Source organism: Rhinolophus hipposideros, assembly GCF_964194185.1.
Source record: "Rhinolophus hipposideros genome assembly, chromosome: 11".
NCBI classification, from domain to species: domain Eukaryota; kingdom Metazoa; phylum Chordata; class Mammalia; order Chiroptera; family Rhinolophidae; genus Rhinolophus; species Rhinolophus hipposideros.
In genome coordinates, this window is record NC_138057.1 from 76,367,653 (window position 1) to 76,387,343 (window position 19,691).

Below are 19,691 nucleotides of genomic sequence, written 5' to 3' on the forward strand. Positions count from 1 at the left end.
AGTGAGCGCAGGATGGGGGCTTTGGTGAGAAAAGGCGGGGCCGTGCCTGTGGGCGGGGCACGGGGAAGGGCGGCTCCCAGAGGACGCCGGGCATTACAGAGCGCCTGGGGTACTGAGGTGTGGAGGAGCGACGTTCCAGGGAGCCGACCCTTGGGGTGAGGGCGGGGACCTCGCGGGAGCTCTGTAGCAGAGGGATAGGTGACCTGGGCCAGCGTTGGTGCAAAGGGGCAAAGAGAGGGAGGGTGCCGTGGACAGACAGGGCTGAATGGGCCTTTCGCGTGTGCGTGTCTAGCAGAGGTGCGGAGAACCAGTACCGAGAAACGGTTTCAGGGACCAGGGTGGGATGGGCGTGGCTAGAGTGCGGGGCGGGGACGGGGCGAGGCACTGGATGGGTTGAGGAGCGTGGGGTAAGCTGGGCTGAAGTTCCGGGAACGGGGGGCCTGGAGCGGGGTCTTGACGCAGCTGAGGGGCACGGAGTGGGCAGGGCTGAAGTTCGGGGCGGGGTCTGGACTCGGCTAGGGGCAAGGAGTGGGCTGGGCTGAAGTTCGGGGCGGGGCAGGGGCGGGGCCTGGGCCGGGCGGAGGCGCTCGGGGCGGGGCGTGGGCTGCGGCGCGTGAGCCTAGAGGCCCTCCGAGGCCCGCCGAAGCCCGAGCCCACCCGAGTGCGCCCGAGCCCGCGGCCCCCGCCCGGGGCGATGGAGCAGGAGCTCGGTGGGGAGGCCGCTGCGCTCCTGCGGCAGAAGAGGGCGGCGCTGCGGCGCAGGGGGTGCAGCTTCGAGAGCCCCAGGTACCGCGGCCAGGAGGGGTGCGGCTGGGAGGGGCAGAAGCGGGGAGCCGGCCACGTGTGGGGGGTGGAGGTCGGAGGGAACCGAGGGCTGCGAGGCCGCGGCGCGGGGTGCGGTCGCTGGCGGGGAGGTCTGAGGGTATCCGGCGAAGAGCCTGGGCCGAGCGGCGGGGAATCGAGGGGGCTGGAGCATCCGAGCGGCAGGTGCGAAGGGGGTCACCCCAGAGAAGAACCTGGCGAGCGTCGGGAATCCAGACCAGATGAGACTCCCGCAAAGCGTCGGTCCTTTGGCAGGCCCCGAGCAGAGCTTTGGCTCTAGGCGGAATCCGGGCTGTGGAGAATGCCCTGCCCGCCGCTTGTAAATTGCTCAAGGACAAGGTCGGGAAATAGCCCCTCTAAAGTCCAAGGGAGGTTTCCCTCCTCCAGGGAGCCTCTCTGCGCTGCCCCAGGACCCGGGCCAGCCCCAGCCTCCCCAGGACCCGGGCCAGCCCCAGCCTCCCCATCCTCGCTCCGCAGGTAACGCACACCTGCTGCCTCACAGCCCCGCCCATCCTGGCGCCGTGTGGCCCCCAGCAGGTGAGGTCTCTCGCGCCCCTCTGACCCGCTGACACCTTTCCTCCGCTGGGGGTGCCCGTGCCCCTCCTGCCCTCCTTCCTTTGGCCTGGGGACTCTCCCGAGAGGCTCGGTTCCCTCTCCTCCCTGGAACCTTGCCCCACAGACACGCCCTCCCTCGCCGGGTTTGGCGGCGCTCCCTCTGCTCTGCCAGCCCGGTTCCCTCCGAGGGCATTTTCTTAACTTGGAGTGCCTTCTCCTGCTCCAACGTCGCTGATGTTGGCCCTGCTATTTTTCAGCTCCCCACGCGCTTCTAGATGACTCCCGCAGCCTCTCCACTAGACTTCCCGTCTTTATTTCTTCTCTCAAATCCACATCCTCACTGTCTGCAGGAAGGGTCTTACCCAAACTGTCAGCTGTGCCAGTCCCGCTGCCTAACCGCTCTCCCCCCGCCCCTCCCCCGCGCCGGCCATCAGGAGCTCTCCATCTCCCACAGATGGGGACGGGGGTAGGGGACAAGGAGAGATAGAAGCCAGGAGGCCAAAAAGAGGGTTCCACTGCTAGGCTAAAAAGCAAACCAGTATCCTTAATATGAGGTATGAGTCCTTGCACACCTTGCCTCACCCTTGGTGCTCCTGCAGTACTGGATGAGAGTGAGTATACGCATCATGAGGACAAGGGCCATTGCCGTCCTGGTCCCTGCTCTGTCTGCAGAGCCTGGCTCAGGCCTAGCCCATTACAGTCACTATCTGCTGAGTGATTAAATGCCTGACCAGCTGGTAATTCTCTTATGCTTGCTTTTTCTCATCAGTACCTCTACTCATATCATGCTCTTTTCCGTGGTTAATGCCTAACCCCTCCTCCCCTGGGAAGTCTTCCCTGAACCCCAGGGTGAACTTGGTGCTGTATCAACAGTCTGCATTATTGGCTCTTCCACATGCCGCTGTGTATAATTACCTGGATAATATGCCTGGGAGATCCTATTTGTCTGGGAGGACCACACAAATACGATCTCTGTCCTTCTGGTGCTTCCTCTCTTGTTGCTGGAACGTGAGGATGGGGAAGAGTGTACCAAGAGATGAGGCTGAAGAGATGAGCCCAAAGCCGGCTGCACGCTGGATCCAGGTGTGAGGGAGTAAGTTTAGATGAGCGCTGTCCAATAGAGCTTGCGAAATATTCTCTAATCTGTGCTGTCTGAAACGGTAGTCACCAGCCACCTATCACTCCTGAGCACTTGAAATACGGCTAGTGCAACTAAGGAACTGAACTTTAAATGGTATTTAACTTTCATTAACTTAAACTTAAATAGCCACCTGTGACTAATGTTTACAATAGTGGACAGCACCAAATAGAAAGTTTTTCTCTTGCTCTGAATGCTCACTTTTACCCTCCTCTCCTTTCTCCTCGTGACCTTACCCACCTGAAAGACTAAAGGACTTCTTGGCCTCCAGAGGTTTTTTTTCTCTATTGAACACTCCATAATACTACAGTATAAGCTTTAGAAATAATGATTACCAATTTTCTGGTGACAAAAATAATTTATGTTTGCTGGAGGACAATTTATTTAATCCGCCTTTATTATTGTACATGCAGTTTCTTGCCAGATTGTCACTCTTACTAAAGACACATTGAATCCATGTGCATTAGCCTATGTATGAAGAGGTACTCTGTTTCCTTCAGGTAAATTCGTAGAAGTGAGAGGGATTAATGTATTGGAGACAATGACCAGTTTAAAGGCTTTTGAAACATAATGCCACCAGAAGTTGTACCATTGTACAGTTCTCCCAAAAGCATATATGTGTGTCTATTTTTTCTCATCTCCAGTGCTAAACATTGTCGTTTATAAATGTTTGCCAACGCGGTACCTGTGTTTTAATTTGACTTTTTTTGTTTAGTAGGGAGGTGAAACTTTTTTCTCATGTTTATTCGTAATTTGTATTTCTTTTTAAATAAAATATATATGCATGCACTTTGTCCATTTCCCTTTGGAATGTTTATTTTTTCCTTATTGAATTGAAGCACTTTTTACTTATTAAGGGAATGAAGTTTTTTGGTCAAATATGTAGCAAATATTTATTGCAGTTCATTATTTGCCTTTTAACTTTGTGGTGTTTTTTTGTTAAAGTTTTTACTGTGATTTTTTTTAATATAGTCAAATCTATTCCTCCGGTTTATGCTTAATTAGGAAAGACTTCCCTAACTTAAAAGAGATCAATGTTTAGGCTATAGTTCTCCTATTGTTTTTGTTGCTCTAAAAAAAATTACCTCTTTAATCCATTAATCTACATTATTGCACGTTTAAGTGAGACTATTAAGAGCTACCTTGTATTGGACAGACATAATGGACTCTTCAGGCTAACAGAAGATTCACCTGTGAAAGTTCTTAACCATACGAGTATGTGGGTCCTTACCCAGGCCGATTGTTCCAGAAAGGCCAGGGTGGTCGTGGGGTGTGGGGATATGAAGGAAGCCCTGTAGTTGATTCTGATGGACTGCAGGGGGGGTGGGGAACAGCCTCACCTCATTTGTGGGGGCGTTGGCAGATTAGCCCCCCTTACTGCAGAGGCCTCAGTGACTTCTCATTTCCTGTCAGATCAAGTTTAAATGTCACTGCCTCGGGCTCAGGGCCTTTTAGAATCTGGTTAAACTATATTTACTTAATCATCTTGTTGACATGGTGGGGGGGAGGCATTACTTTCAGGATGGCAACTGTCTTTGCTAAATATCCCACATCAGCTGATAACTGGTGGGCAGACACAGTGCATAATGAATATAAAGGAGCAAGGAGTGGCCCAGGTGTTAGGCATGCAGGCAGGTGGCGGTGAGAGGCCAGCTGGGGAATCTGGAAGCCGTAGGGCGAGGTGCTTCTGTGGTCAGACCACTTGCCCTAGATATATGTGTCCTGATTTTCACAAGAAGGTATTTCAGATGGTTTTTAGGAACAAGGGCTTTGGACTCAGACAGACCTCCGTTCAAATTTCTGTCCTTTCACCTGCTGTGTGTGTGGCCTGGGACAAGTGGTTAACTCCTCTGAGGCTTGGTTAACTCCTGTGTAAAATGACAGTAACACATATCTCACAAGATTGATGTGAGCTTTAAAGGAACTAGCTTATGCAAAGTGCTAAAAAACAACATCTGGCACAAAGCCTTACTAAATGGTAACCTTTATGGACAAAAACGGTTAACATTTATATGAAAGTTCTCAACCTTTCCTTTCCCTTGCCTCATTAAAATGCTAGCTTTGCCTATTCAATTTTTCCTCCTCTGCCTGCCGGAGCAAGGTCCTGCCTTGCTGTTTTGCATGTTCAAGCTGCAGATTTAGGAAGAGAGGGATAGAAAAGAAGGACTATAGGTACTCAGGGCGCTGGTTAGGATTGGCTGGAAAAAAACTTTTATGGGGGTGTTTAGAGGTGGGCGGTACCAGAAATACCTGCTCTGTATGAAGGAGGCCAATAGGTCTCCCAATTGTTTTGTTGCTTTAAGATATATTTCAAAAAAATAGATCTGTTATCTTTGGTGACCTTGTGGTGATTCAGAAATACAGTCAATGAACCCGAGTTATTTTCAGTTATTCTTCTATTGCTGAGCTGGGTCCTTTTGGCTACAACACCGGACCCCGTTTCAGTCACAGTGTTAACAGGGTTATGTATTAGTAGGATTGATTTTGCAAGGCAAATTCTAAAGATCAGAGATTCTCTCCTGAAGGGAACTTAACACATCACTTAGGTCAACACCGCAAACAATGGTAGTCAAAGTATGATCCCTGGGCCAGCAGCATCAGCGTTACCTGGGAATTTGTTGGACGTGCAAATTCTCATGCTCGAGCCCAAATCTACTCAATCAGAATCTCTGGGAATGGAGCTCAGGAAACTGAGAACAAGTTTCTAGTGGGATACTGTGGTTCTCAGTCCTAACACACGAGACTCACTGGGAGGGCTACTTAAACAGTTTCCTGGGCCCCACCCCCAGTGATTCACTAGGTCGGGTGGGTCTATGAATTGTATTTCTCACAAACTCACAAGTAATGCCAGCACTGCTGATCCATTTTGAAAAGCAGTCCTCGAAGGTAATGCAGGGAGCCCACGACAGGATAAGGCAAGCCTTTTTAGTATTGGGCAGCTCTCTTGTCTTTCCCTAACTGCAAAGTCAGAGCTTACTTCATTATACTTGCCAGCCATCATTCATGATTCTGCTTTCATAATCATTTGCAGCAGCAATGCCTGCAGTTCTGACTCCAGGTGAAAGGTGGGGGCTTTGATTGTGGGGTGCAGACTCGGTCAAGTGGTTCTTACTCCGGCCATCCAGTTGTAATCACCATTGAAGAGTTCTTCAGCCACAAGCTGAATTAGTAACTCATTGCCATATTTTCTGATTGGGGCCTTACCAGTTGTTAATTTTTGTTTTAAAGATTATCGAAGGCTATGGATAACAAGCAAAGGAGAATCATGCGGTCATGCAATTGCAAAATGCTGGGGTAGACCAAACTTTGGGAGAGGACAGAGCCAGGTGTTCAAATAATGTCATCAGTCTTTCCCAGGCAATTGACAATAATGTCAATTGTCTTTTCTGGGTTGGCTTTATTCTCAAGGTCTTTCTTCATGGAGGCAAAGAAAATTAACTATACCAGGCTTACTTTCTACCAATGGATAACCCCAGCAGAAAGATAGGGCCTCTTTCTCAGTGGTTCTAGAGCATGTCCCAGGCTTGACATTCATTGGCTCTCTTGGGTTCTATGCTCGTCCCTGAGCCAATCATTTTGGCCAGAAGGAAGTAAAACATGCTAACTGGCTGAGCCCGTGTCATATGCCCAACCCAGAACTGAGGGATTAGATCACTTCCATCCATAGAGACCAACAGACAGTGATTGCCCAAAGGAAAAAAATCAGTGCTATTACCAGAAGAGGGATGGCTACTAGATTGGGGCGGGGGGCGGGGGAAGGAGAGAGAGGCAGAATGCAATTACATCTGGGAAGCTTTCCAAGATACCGATACCCACATGCCACTCCAAAGTCACAGCATTGGGGTTTCTGTATTTATTTAAGTTCTTGTAAAAGACTACCTTCGTTCAATGGTTAAATTATGCTTACTGTGTTTAGCCAGAGTGGGTGCAATCTTCTACATAGACAGAAGATTGGGAATTACAAATGGAAAACATTTTCTACTTTCCCAAATATTGCTTCCTACATAGTAACTTCCTTATTAGTAATGTACATAACTCATGCCTTGTGAGAACAAATTTGATGCCAAGACAAATGCTTACTTGTTCCTGAATATGGTTTGCCTGGCCAAGAGAGGATCAGAAAAGAACAATTATCCATTATGCTTTGGGTTGCCTTCTTTTCTTCTTCCTTATGTTTCTCCTGACTCTTAGATTCTTAGATTTTTTTTTTTTCATTTTTTCCAGGAGACTTTTTTTTTTTAGGTAGTTTTGTGAACAAGTAATGCGAGCTCTTTTCATAGTCTTCGTTCCTCCATATTATGTCTTTTTGTTTGTGTCAAGCTCATATTTAATCACAAATAAATCTGCTGCTGTCAGTTTTCTTTTGGAAAAACAGCAGACTTCCTGGGAAAGACTATTAAGGGCTGTCCTTATTGGGCTGACATAATGGGCTCTTAGGGCCAACAGAAGAAAATTAATTTTCATATTATGTCTGTTCTCCTATGAGAAGGAAAAAAATCTTTTATTATTCACTAAGAGTTTAAGTTAATACAAACCAGCTTCCTTTCTTAGAGGAAGACAATAGTCGAATTAGTTTTGCTGTGGAAGGTCAATATGAAAAATTATGTTTGGTTGTCTGCTTTCCAGACCTGAAGATCCGAACAGAGATGAAGTCTGACAAATAATACTGTAGGAAAATTATAAGGGATTTGGCCTATCAGTGAGACTCACTGCTTGTTTTTCTGGGGAGGGTGGGGCAGTTCTAAAGCAGCGTGCAAGTGTAGAGATGTGGGAAAATATAGACCACACATCTGCTTGACTCTAGAGCTAGGATCTTGAAGACAGTAAACAAATACAAGTTAGCAATGCAGTGTGAGTGCTCAAGGAGGTGTATATAGGCTACTCGCTGCTGGATTGCTTGTAAGTTAAAAAGAAAAATCCATCAGAATTACATCACTACAATACTAATCATCCGTTAAAAAGATTGATGCCAGTTTATACTTCTGACTTGGAAAAAGATCTGGGATTTTCATTATGTTAAGTGGAAAGAAACAAGTGGCTTCTTCTGGTAATAGCCAGTGTGTAGAATTCCATATGGAACTTAAAATTTCCTAGCAGCCATATTTTAAAAAGTAAAGAGAAACAGGTGAAATTAACTTTAATAGTTGATTGTATTTAACTCACAATATCCAAAATATTGTCAAACATGTAGTCCATAGTAAAAATAATTAAAATAATTTACCTTTTTTTCTATACTGTGTAAACTCTGGTGTGCATTTTACACGTCCCGCATCTCAATTCAGACTAACCACATGTTAAGTACTCAATTGCCAAGTGTGGTTTGGGGCTACCATATCCGACGGTGCAGATACTCAGGTAAGAAGGGTTGGAAGAATGCATCAGGATCTTTGTTTTGTTCTTTAACGTGACTGTGAATCACAGTGAATAGTGGGTAAAAGGGATACCATCTGTCTTTACAAAAAGGGAATCAATACATAAACTTTGTGAGTCAGAAAGAATGACTGTGATTTGCTGAACTTTGGTTAACTATTCATAGCAATCCCAAGTAATATTTAGACTTTGAGACTTAAATATGAAATTATTGAATCATGGATACGTGATATTATTAAATATTTTTTTAATTTGAGGAAATTAATATAAATAGTTTCTAAAAAAGAGAGAGGGAATGATTTTCTGTTGCTGATAGGTCAAACAGAAGGAAGAGCTAAGAATTGACCATTGGGTTTAGCGTCAGGTGTGTCATTGGTGGCCTTTTACAAGAGCTGGCTCTTGGGAATAGTGAGGAAGATAGTCTGACTGGACTGGCGTCAAGAAACAACGAAAGGAGAACTGAAAACGAATATAGCCAACTCTACAGGGGCGGAGGGGATGTGAGTTGAAAAATTGTTTATTTGATTTGGTTTGTTTGGTTTGGGGTTGTTGTTGTTGGGTTTTTTTTGTTTGCTTTTGTTTTATAAAGATGTTTATATCTGATGGGAATGATCCAGGAATGAGAAAAGATTCAGTAGGAGGTGCTTTACCTGAAAAAGAGAAAATTTACAGAGGATATAATAGCTGCCTTCCCACATTTGAAAAGGTATCATATGAAAAAGGACTGAGGCCCACTCTGTGTATGGCCCCAGGCTAGACCTAAACTCACAGTGGGTATGAGGAATAATAAAACAGGTGACCTCATACATGAAAGAAACCCCAGCAGTCGGTGCTCCCTGAGCTACCATGGCTGACTTCAAGATGCAGACACATTTTTATTACTGGAGATGTTAAAGCATCTATAGGTTGGACTAGTGTTTCTCAACTCCTGTGTTTTCCGCAACGCATATGAGTTGATATAATCTTTGGTGGCACACTCGAAAAGCCCGTGAACAGCGCGACGCAGGTCAGTGATAGTGACAGCACAGTCACCACCCCCACGCAGCAGTGGCCTTAGAAGCAACCAGGATTGGGGTGCTGTTCTTTGGTTGCCCTTCAGCACCTCTTTGCTGTGTGAGCAGAAGTACCTAGAACTTTGAGCAAGCCCTCGTTTACACTCCAAAGGCAGAATTCCTATGTATTCCCATAAAAGCACACAGTCTCTTTCCATTGCCCACTGGAAGTTATACTGCTGCACCCACCAGAAGGAGGTTGTGCCCTGCTCTGCACTCTGCTTAGGGTCACATGCACTGTTCAGCTCAAAATCCACCCGGACAGACGCCACTACAGAAGGCCTAGCAGTGGTAATCTGTTGCCAACAACAGAATGCAGTCTACTTGCTACAAGCAGAGCAGATTTAACAGTGATATGGGGAGTTCGGTGCTTACAAAGTTGTCGGCAGGGCTGGACAGCGACTCCAGCGCGAGTTCCAAGAGCAGCTCCGCGCCCCCAAGACCATGGCCCTCCACTGTGATCAGGAAAGCTGCCACATCATAACAAGAAGCTGATCAATCCAGAAGCTGCTGCCACCTCAGCCAACTGTGGAACCACACTGCCAGCTCGGCTTCGATCCCCAAAGCTGCCACTGCTGCCTCGGAAAGCCCTAGAACCAAGAAGCTGCTGATTCCACAGGCAACACAGCTCCACCATGACCTACAAAGCAAAATGATGCCCTGTATCCTCTCTCTGAATCTGCCTGGCTCCCTTCCAAATCCGAGTCTCTCGTGATTGAATCTGATTTGTGGAATCGAAATTGGAACTGCCAAGGAGGTTGGGAGGTGTACATTTTAGCTTTCCCACCTTTGCACACTGGGATGGGATTGAAATGGGTATTGAGCAAGTCGTTCCACGGAATCTGCCACAAACAGCATCTTTTCTTCAGTACAGCAAAAATAAATCTGACACATTGGCCAGAAGTTAGCAGCACACTCGGGGAGTTTCCTGTACACTGGTGTGCCAGGGCACACCTGGCGTGCAGGTCTTGGAGCAGCTTTAGTGGGCGAGGAGGTAAAATGGGAAACCACACCTCGGATGGGTGCCTGAAGTGGACTTTCCAACCGGAAGTGTCAGTGATTCCATAATTTTAGCCCAAGTGGAAAGTAGGATGCAAACGCCTGCCTTGCATTTTGTGACCAGTGGGAAGAGTGTCTCTAGCAGAGCTGCCGGCCATTAAGTGTTTTCTCGTGTCAGTGCCACTGACCAGGCCTGGGGTGATGTTTTGCAGATGTACATGTCACAGGCCTCACAGAGCCCCTGCCTGTCAGAGGCTGGCAGAGACACTGAGCAGGTCCCACAGCGGTCTGCCTGAAGCGACCATGACCTCACTCCAGAAAGCCACACAGCCCAAGTCAGTGTCTCTGTGGCAGGGGTGTCTTTTTCTCCTTTTCTTGACGTTCACATAGTCAGTACTTCATTCGGCAGATATTTGTCGAGCACTGCTGTGTGTTGGGCCCTGGGGAGACACGGGGAGCAGGACAGAGTGGGGCCGTCCCTCGAAGATGAAAGCATACCAGGTACCGGTAGAGAAGTGTGTAACCAGGGCGACTTCCATTGTGCTGTGTGCCATGGAGGAGGAAGGTGACAGGACAGGCAGCAGCTGTGTGTGGGAGGGGAACGTTTAGATTTTGGGGCCAGTGGGAATTTGTCTTCCCACCGCCCCCCAGCTCTGCGGGGGTGCTCCTGCTGAGCCAGCTCAGATCCCAAAAAGCTGATCTTGGTTTAAAGATAGACAAGAATGGTGATTTCTGGTTCGTTTAAAGTTGTTTTCAGCCAACAATCAGACCAAGGAATAATGTACAAGATCAAGAATGCAAGGGAGGGCGTGCAGCTCCCAGAAGTTCCCTCTGCTCCCCGTGGAATGACGGCCAAGGCGCAGTGATGGATGCAGGTGGCCCCACAGGGGGTACCAGCCACGGCCAGGGTGAAGGGGCCGGAACTGAGACCTTGCTGCCTTTTCCGTGGTTCTGCTGAGTTCAGGGGTCGGCCCAACAGCGTCTGAGACGGCGTGTGTGCTGCAGTGGTGTTCTTTGTGCTGTTTCGTGCTCCATCGTTGGGCCTCAGCAGGCCTGGCCATGGCCACCGCAGCTGCTGGTCGCCCTCCGGAGCTCAGTGACAAGTTCTCTCAGGGACCCCGTTGCTTACCCACGGCCTTCAGCACAGGGCTGGCTATCTGTGAAATAGGCCACGTGTCTCATTAGTGCCGTCTTTTTAGACTCCCAGTTCTCAACACTCAAGGCACACTGAGAGCTTGGGAGAGGAGAAAACTACACCGGCTTCTGAGGGTTCTTCTCAGTCCAGTTAAAACCTCCACATGTACAAAAGCACGCCACACGGGGGATCCGCTCTTGGACACCCTCATTTCCTGTCCTCAGGCCCACCCCACTCCCAGAAAGCACCTCCACACTGAATCAACCTTTTTCTTGCCATATTCTGGCAGTTTTCTCCTAGAGCCTGTGAAAACTGTTGTATTATTTGACCTTTTGTTTTGAGAGACTTCTTGTTCTTTCATTTTCTTGAGAAAACAAAGCTGTTAAATTTCTCATCTGATCCCTGTGCAAAATCTTCTGATCTGTACTCTTCCTCTGCCGTTTGCAAACCTCATTTCGTGGGTCCTGTGCTAGTTTATTCCTGCATGTTCATCTTTGAACGAAGGCAGTTTGGTCCAGGTCTGTGTTGGCCGGTTAACAATATGGGTAGATTCACCTTGACGCCCCTCCCTGTTTGTCTGAGCAATGGTGAATCTTCTCTTTCAGAGCTTGAGCTGGAGGTCTGGCCTGGATGCTTCTTGGGAGGTGGAAAGGGTGTAGGGGCAGTGGGAACGTGCCATCTGGTTTCCCTCTCTCCCCAGGCTTTCCCTCCCATCATCAGGGTCCCCTGTGCCTGTGGTGTATGTGACCTCATGGCAGGACTTCTCCTGAATTTTCAGCTGTCCCCCTCCAAGTTCAGGGCAAACGGGCCCCTCCAAAGAGGGCCTGGCTCGCTGTGATTTCCCATGACTTGTGGATCTTTTTGTGGATTCAAATGTGCTGTAAATTAACACCTTTACAGAGGTTCACATGCCTCCTAAAATATATTTTTCCTTCTCTTCCTCAGCCCTTCCTCAGATTAGGCGCCCCCTTCATATTAGAAAGCTGGGGCAGTGAGAAAAAAAAATAAAAAAAGGAGAAGAAACAGCTTTTGCCCAGTCCAACCCTAGCTTCCAGCTTTCCTTGCAAATCGGGCATTGCCAGGCCCCAAGAACCTTCTTGCTCATTTCCCTCACATTGCACAGGATACGCAGAACTTGGTGTTGGCCTCCATCTATCCACACAGATCTTCAGAGTTATAGCACAGAATCTGGCCATTCTCTTGTTTCAGTAAGTTTTCTTCTCTATACTGGGCTGCTTTTGCTTATTTCCATGGGTTCCAAGGAGTTATGCAAATGAGCGCTTACTCTGCCATCTTTCCAAGAAGTTCTTCAACTGCTGAATATTTTAAATAGTGAGACAATAAAGATAAAATATGTCAGAAGATTAAGAGGAATGCACATTTTTTAAATTAGGAAGTTAAAACCAGGAACGGTAACAGAAATGAGTAAAAGGATTAAAATTAACAGTGACGAGACTGAATCTGCGAGGTTAGAAAATGAAGCTAAAGAACTAGATGAAAGTATAAAAACACTCAAACTCTAAGGGTAAAGCTATAGCGAAAAGGTCAGATTAAATGATGGGAAAGGTTTAAAAGAACTAGCATTTAAGTGTTTTTAAACAAAAATTTAAAAATTAAAGGGCTAGAAAATAACATGCCAAGACAATGAAGTAATCTTAGTATTCCAAGATCAAAATAAACTAAATAGAATGTGAGCATATACGAAGGTAGACAATTAAGTTTGCGAATTTTCCACTGTGTAAGTCACCTTTGTATAAAGTTATCTCGTTCTGTAATATTCCATGTTAAGGATGGCCTGTATTTACTGAGTTACAAAGATGTCTGCGACTATGTTTTAAATAGAAAAGCAAGTCAAAGAACATTGTCTAGTCTATGTATACGTGCCACATAAAGCTTTGCAGATACGTCGAGAGAGGAGTGATAAGAATCGGACCAAATTTAGTGGGAAGAGGACAGCAGGTGGAGGTGGGGTGTTGTGGACACTGTCCCCTCGCCACCCCTGTGCACTGTTACTGTCACTCCAGCAGCCACACTGGGGTGACTGAGGTGGGCTGTCCTGGCCCCGTGTGCAGAGAGCGTCAAGGAGCTGGGAGCTTACATCCCACGCAACCCCCGGTCCTTGGCTCCTTGTCCCGGGGGACAGTTCTGAGGCTCCATCTACCTCGAGCAGCACTGTCCAAAATATAAAGCAAGCTACGTACGTGGTTTTACATGTTCTAGGAGCCACATTAACAGGAATTCTAATCTATTTTATCTTCGACATGTAATCAATATAAAAATTATTAATGAGATCATATAGATTTGTTTCTATTTGTACTAAGTCTTCAAAGTCCGGTGGGTATTTTATATCCACACGTCTCATTTTGACTGCTGATGTTTCCCGTGCTCAGTCATCCCCTGAGGCAAGTGGCGACCAGGCTGCCCAGCCCAGCTTTACGCAAGTTGACGCAAGTTGACGCTGTCCCTTCCCAGGGGGAAATGAAAATGGAACTTCATGTCACTGGCCTGCTTCCTCCACTCCCTTATCAGTTTCTTTGAGGAGCACTTTTTTTTCACTTGCGTGATTAACAGAAGAGCACTTTTCTTAATCTCTCACAAGCAAGTTATTATTTTTGTAATTTAAAAAAATCTAGCGGTTTCAAAAGAGAAAAAAGAATGTCTCCCGTGCGGAAGCCCTGCTTTGTTGTTTGTTTGTTTATTGCTAAGGCGGACATAATCCTCAGTGACACTGAGTTTCAGAAGACTTGGGATTCCACTGAGTAAAGAACAGCTGATACCTTGGCTTCTTGCCATTTGTCGTGAGTGGAAGGAAGGCTTGAGCCTTTCATGTCTATCTAGTTGCTTCCAAGGGGGAGCCAGCCGAGGGGGAGACCACCTAGAAGTCTGGGTCAGGTCTGCAGGAGGTGGGCTTCCCAGGCCAGGAAAGGCAATGGGTGGGTGAGGTGGGGACTGGGTCGTCATTTAGAAAGGACGAATGCCAGGAGGACCTGGCAAGTGACTTTAAAAAAAAAAAAAAAAATGCCTGCAGCCCAACTGGTACAACTGCAGCAGCCTGAGAGTGGGCAGTGTCTGTCTGGCTCCAGATACCCAGGCTGTATGGAGTCACTTCTCGTGGTATCCAACCTGGCCTCAAGCGAGTGTTTCCTGAGCAGGTGGTTCACCTCCGTTACTGCCCCGAACCACTCAGCCTTCTGTCTCTTGCCTTGTCACAGTTTTTATTACGAAGATGTTATAAGAGTCCATTTCGACCCAAGTGTTACCTAAGGGTGCTTTTTATTCTTCCATCTCCAAGTCATTGGATTTTGTTTGCTTGTTTGTCCCTCGAGGTAGATGTGAGTGAAGAACACTGCTAATTGGCTCCGAAAATAATTCCAGTCAGAAGGAGCCGATGCCTACATTTCCCTAACAAAGCAGCTGTCACCCCAGAGCCACCTTCCCCACCTTCCTCATTGTATCAGCAGAGAGAGGCGCACGCAGGCCGCAGGGATGCAGGTCTCAGTTTATTCCCAGGAGCCCAGGCATTAGTTCAGCAAGCGTCCACAGCTTCCGTGCCCTATGCCATTACTCCTGAGATGTGGGTTTGGTCCTTGTTGTCTCGTGTTGTTGCCAGCGTAGGCCCTTTTTATGGCTTTCAGAAGTTTCCATTGGAAATCAGGAGATAATCCAAGCTCCCCTAGACTAACAGAGTAAAGGCCATAAGGTCCCACCACTAACTATTCTCCCAAAGCACTCTAGACACAGCTGTCCCTTCCTGAATGAATGGTGCATTTTCCTAAGGAGGTTTGTGACGGTTTAAAGGCTCAATGTCCTTTCACCTTACACCCCACTGACGTGGCAGTGTGGATGACGCGCTCGGGTGTGACTGCATTTGGACGGTTCCAGGGGCATGATGCCTTCATCTCCCGTGTGGTGCACGGGCATCATTCAGGACGTGGTTCAGTCTTGGTGGGGCACCTGGGTTTGGGGAGGGCCTTGGCTTCCCCTCTAACTTACTGACGGGGCTGGCCTCTGGGTCGGAGTGCTAGAATCGGCCAGTGATCGGCCTCTCATCCCTCTCTGTTCCCAGTGCCTTTCCCAACTCCTGCTTCAGTCCAACACCTCAGCCTCCAGGCCCAAGGATGGATCCGCTGACCAAGGGGTCCTGTGGCGGTCAGATCGCACACACCCTTCTGTGGAAAGCAAAGTCATCTCTCTCCTTTGGCATCCAGCCCCTCCAGACATGGCCAACAAAAGACCCTGAAGTAGAGTCCCAGGTCAACCTGTAAGTAAGTAAAAAAAGCATCATCTGTTTGCGCTCGTGCTCACTGTCACTTGAAATCCCTCAGGAAGAACGTTATCTGTTTGGGGGAAATGGGGGGGGGGAGAAGGAGTTGTTATTTGTTGGGAGATTTCATTTCTGTTCTTAACAATGTCTTACTGTAAGTGTGTTTATTTACTTAGGAATATTCATTGAGCACCTACTCAGCCAGGCCCTGTGTCAGGCATCGTGAGCAAAGTAGATTCAATTCCTGTCTTCAGGGGATTTACAGCTCATGGGACAGATATCCATTAATCAAACAGTCACACACATGCTGACAAACTGTGATAACGGCTAAGCAATGTGGTGCTTAGATGCCATAAGCATTTACAGACTGCCTTCTGTGTGCCAGCAACATTTTGGGTAATAAGAGAATCAGAGATTTCCTTACACTGGAACATCAAATAGTATCTAAAAGGGGGAAAAAATCCAATATTATTCAGAAGAAGTAACAGAAATAACTAAAATGTAAGGAATATGTTAATACATTCTAAGTCCCATAGAGTGGTAACTATGTTTCCCTGTTTACCCCCCCCCCCAATCCCCAGGGTTTTGTTACCCTGTGCACTAATATTTGCTGGATGAATGAATACATAAATGAATGAGGAAGATACTACAAGACAGGGTGCTTAGCTCTCCAGGGGAACCAAAGGCAACTAAATGCAACAAATGAGGTGCTTCATCAATTCAATGTTCATCAATAAATATTCACTGATGCTTACTTTTGTGAAGCTAATGCCTAGCGAGGGACATGGTCAGAATTACCTGGGTGGAGGGAAGGCTTAAGAAACAACTGAGGCCTGAGGCCCACCCCAGAGATTCTCATTCAGGGGCTCCGCAGTGGGTGAGGAGGACTCTTCAGGACGCTTGTCCTCCAGGAACTCACAGCCTTTCCAGAGAGACAGACAGGTGGCCAGATAACGCTAGTGCTGCTGCTAGAAAAGAAGCATGTATCAAGTGCAGTAGGAATAAGCAATCTGCTGGAGGCCTGGGAAGAAAAGGGTGGCACTTTAGCTTCGCCAGGCAGGAAAGGGGCAAGAAGGTCACTAAACAGGAGACTGCAGAGCTAAGGCTAGGATCCATGCCGGCGTGTGCCAGCAATATTGATAGGCGTTAAACCGATGGTTCTCAGCCCCATTGTACACGAGAGTCACCCCGAGAGCTTTAAAAACATGGAACCTGCACCATCCCTCCAGGAATCTGGCATAAATACCAGTATTTTGTAAAATTCTCCAGGTGGTTCTCATGTGCAGCAAATGTTGAGAAGGGCTGTTTTGAAAATGTGGTCACACATAAATACAAAATCGTTATGAAGCACCTTATATGCCTAGCTAAAGGGTCTGAACTTTATATCTTAGGTGATGGGGAGCCTTTGTTAGCTTTTCTGATGTTAAAGATAATGCAGTTTGAAATAGACAAGCTTCACAGAGTTTGGATAAATTTATAATTGCTAGTTCTGTTCTCCAGGGGAGCTAGGGGAAGTCTAGAGTCACTGCTAGCTTTTCAGAGCTACCACGGTAGCTCTGTACCTTCCACAAATAGCCCTTTACGTGCATTAATGAGAATATGGGGATTGAATGTCTCCTTGATCTGAAACGAAAATCTAAAATTTCAGTGAGTACTGAATTTTCTGAGCGAAATGCACCCATTTCTTGGAGGCCACTGGTAACCAGCGTCCTGGGCAGCGCTGGCGCTGTGCAAGGGAAGGAAGGGAACGCCAGGGCTCCATCTACCAAAGGTGGGGTGGGGAGAAGGGCCGCTCCCGCCCTGGAGCCCCAGAGTTCCAGTCCTCACAGTAGTCCGACCGGTACCGCCGCCTCTAGACTACCAGCCCCACAGTGCACTGCGCGGGTATCACGTGGTCAAAGGGCGGGCAGGACTGAGGGAGAGCCTATGAGACGCCGCGGGAACAGCGTGTGGAGGTGCCTTCCTGGCCCTATTGGTGAATCTGATTGGGGGCGGGACCGAGCGCTGGTGATTGGTGGCTGCGGGGCTGGCGAAGCTGTGGCGAGAATGGGGTGGGTGGGAGCCGGCCAAGGGCTGGACCCCAGACTCAGGGGCCTCAAAGGTCAGACTTGAAACTGTTTCTACTGGGATCCAGATTTTGGGTTCTCTGAAAACGGGCTAGAAAATGTATCTTTAAGAACTGCCATTCTGTGGGCCGCTTATTCATTCATTCATTCATTCATTCATTCATTCATTCATTCAACAAATATTCATTGGTCACCTGTATACCAACCACTTACCCAAACATCCTAAATGTGTTTCCCCATTTAGTCTTCACACAACAACCTGACGAGGTAGCTACTGTTAGCTGCATTTTACAGGCAAGGAAGGACGCTGAGGTCCAGAAAGATGAAGAACCTTGTCCAGGACGCACAGCTTGTAGGTGACAGCAGGAATTGGAACCTAGGTCTGTGGAGCTTGCAGCGCCCACATCCTAAGCCAGCGTGCGCAGCCGTGCGGTCAGGAGCAAAGTGCCCACAGGGCGTCTTGGACTGTCCAGTGATGAATACAGCCCTACTGTACTGGGCACCAGTGAAGAGGACCAAGCACAGAGCTGGGCCTCGTGCTCGGTACTGGGGATGATGCAAAGAAAGCATCTCCTGCCAGTGAATTGGGGGCTTAGGGAAGGGCTGGTACCTAGGGCAGTCTAAGGAGAGTTCTCAGTGGAGGAAATACGTGAGGGCTGGGAACTTGACCAGGCAGATGTCAGGGAGCCCTTCCCAGATACGTGTGCAAACGCCAGCTGCACTAAAGCACTTCGGAGGGTAAGGGAACCATGAACAGTCTGTTTTGGCCCGTGTTTCTTGGAGAGTGGGGAGCAGTGAGTCTGGGGAGGCAGACAAGCCAATTCTTCGGGGAGCGGGAAGGCTTAATCACCCTGCTAAGAAGTTCCGTCTGACTCTTTAGGTTCGGGCAGTAACATGATCAGATTTGCTATTTGCTTTTTGGAAAGATAGCTGGTGTCAGTGGGCAGCTAGATTGCAGTATGATAAGGCTGATGGCAGAGAGACCTATTAAAGTGGGCAGGTAGGAGATAGGAAGCATTCTGGTGAGTGGTGGGAGCAGTGGGATTGATTTAAGACATAGCGAAGAGGAAGAGAAGCATGGGCCTTGATGCTTGATGCAAATATGGCTTGATGGGGTGAGAAAGTGAGCCTCAGAGTTTTGACTCAAGCAACTGAATGTCTGGTCTTGCCATTAATAAGAGGACCCTGAGATGGGACAGCACAAAATCCAAAATAGAATAACACAAAGATCGTTAGATAAATGCCATCAGGCCAAAGAAGGGTACAGTTACATCTTTGGGGGCAGGGAGTACTTAGGAAAGTCTTCTTGAAGAGAGTAATGTGAAATGGACCTTGAAAATGAAGTAAAACTTCCTTTCTTCTTTTTTCCTTCTTGAGTAGATTTTACTAGGTAGAGAGGGGGGAGGAGGATTTTCTAGATGGCCATATCTTGGGTTGTCTCTCACGTGATGTAGTAGGAAGTCTGCAAAGTCAAATTGGGGGACATATTATGAAAGATGCTGTATTTAATCCGTAGGACATTGGTTTTGAGTGGTTTTGAGGGCAGACAGTGATGGTTTCGGTTCTGATTTTTAAATGTTAATTTCACAGCTATGTACAGTAAGGAGGCCAATAAACCCATTAAGAGGTGGACTAGGGAGGAGCTTGTTGGTTGTGACAGAAAACCGACTCAAACTAGTTTAAGCCAAACAGGAAAATGGACAGATTCATGTAAGCAAACTACAGAAAGGGAGGTCTGGCTTCAGGGGTGATTAGCTCCAAGGTCTCATATGCTGCAGAGTCAGGCCGTTTTTCTCTTACTCCCACAGCCTCCCCTCCCTTATTTAGTCCTGCTTCTCTCTGCCTCTTGGCCTATCTCCTGCCATCCTGTGTTTTCACCGTGCAGCCCACGGAGTGATCTCAGGCAGCATGGGGTGTATCCTTACAGCTTTGCAGCTTGAGAGGAACAATCTTCCCCATCCGTTAGAATTGCCCTGGTGAAGGACCTTGTTGCCCAGTCTGGGTCACACGTCCCTTCCGGTTCTGTGGGGGAGTGTCAGTTACCAGGGGCAGAGGGCAGAGTGCCTGGTGGCCCTGGTGAGCACAGAGCCTCGGAGACTGTTCAGGAGGCAGGAGAACAGGACTCGAGTGGATCATGGAAGCCAGTGGAGGAGTGTCAAGAAGAAGGGCAGCACTCTGTGACTGATCATAGAAACAACATAGGAAGCTTTTTTAAAAATAGGGACCGTGGAACCTATTTAATTAGAATCCCTAGTGGTGGGACCCAGGGATCTGGCATAAGGTGTCGAAT

The 19,691-nt window shown here is 47.8% G+C and overlaps 1 protein-coding gene across 4 annotated transcripts in view; it reads left to right on the forward strand.

Annotated features, from left to right (window-relative positions):
• GARNL3 (GTPase activating Rap/RanGAP domain like 3) overlaps window positions 1–19,691 on the forward strand; it is a 121,964-nt gene continuing 102,273 nt past the window's right edge. The window contains exons 1-2 of one of the 4 annotated variants that reach the window (XM_081066183.1): window positions 1–24; window positions 15,138–15,332. In XM_081066183.1, the coding sequence (XP_080922309.1) occupies window positions 15,190–15,332 (143 nt within the window). In that variant the 5' untranslated portion in view covers window positions 1–24; window positions 15,138–15,189. Of the gene's footprint in view, window positions 25–108; window positions 156–612; window positions 787–8,366; window positions 8,386–15,137; window positions 15,333–19,691 lie in introns of those variants that run through there. The other 3 variants (XM_081066182.1, XM_081066181.1, XM_081066184.1) reach the window with 3 other exon arrangements.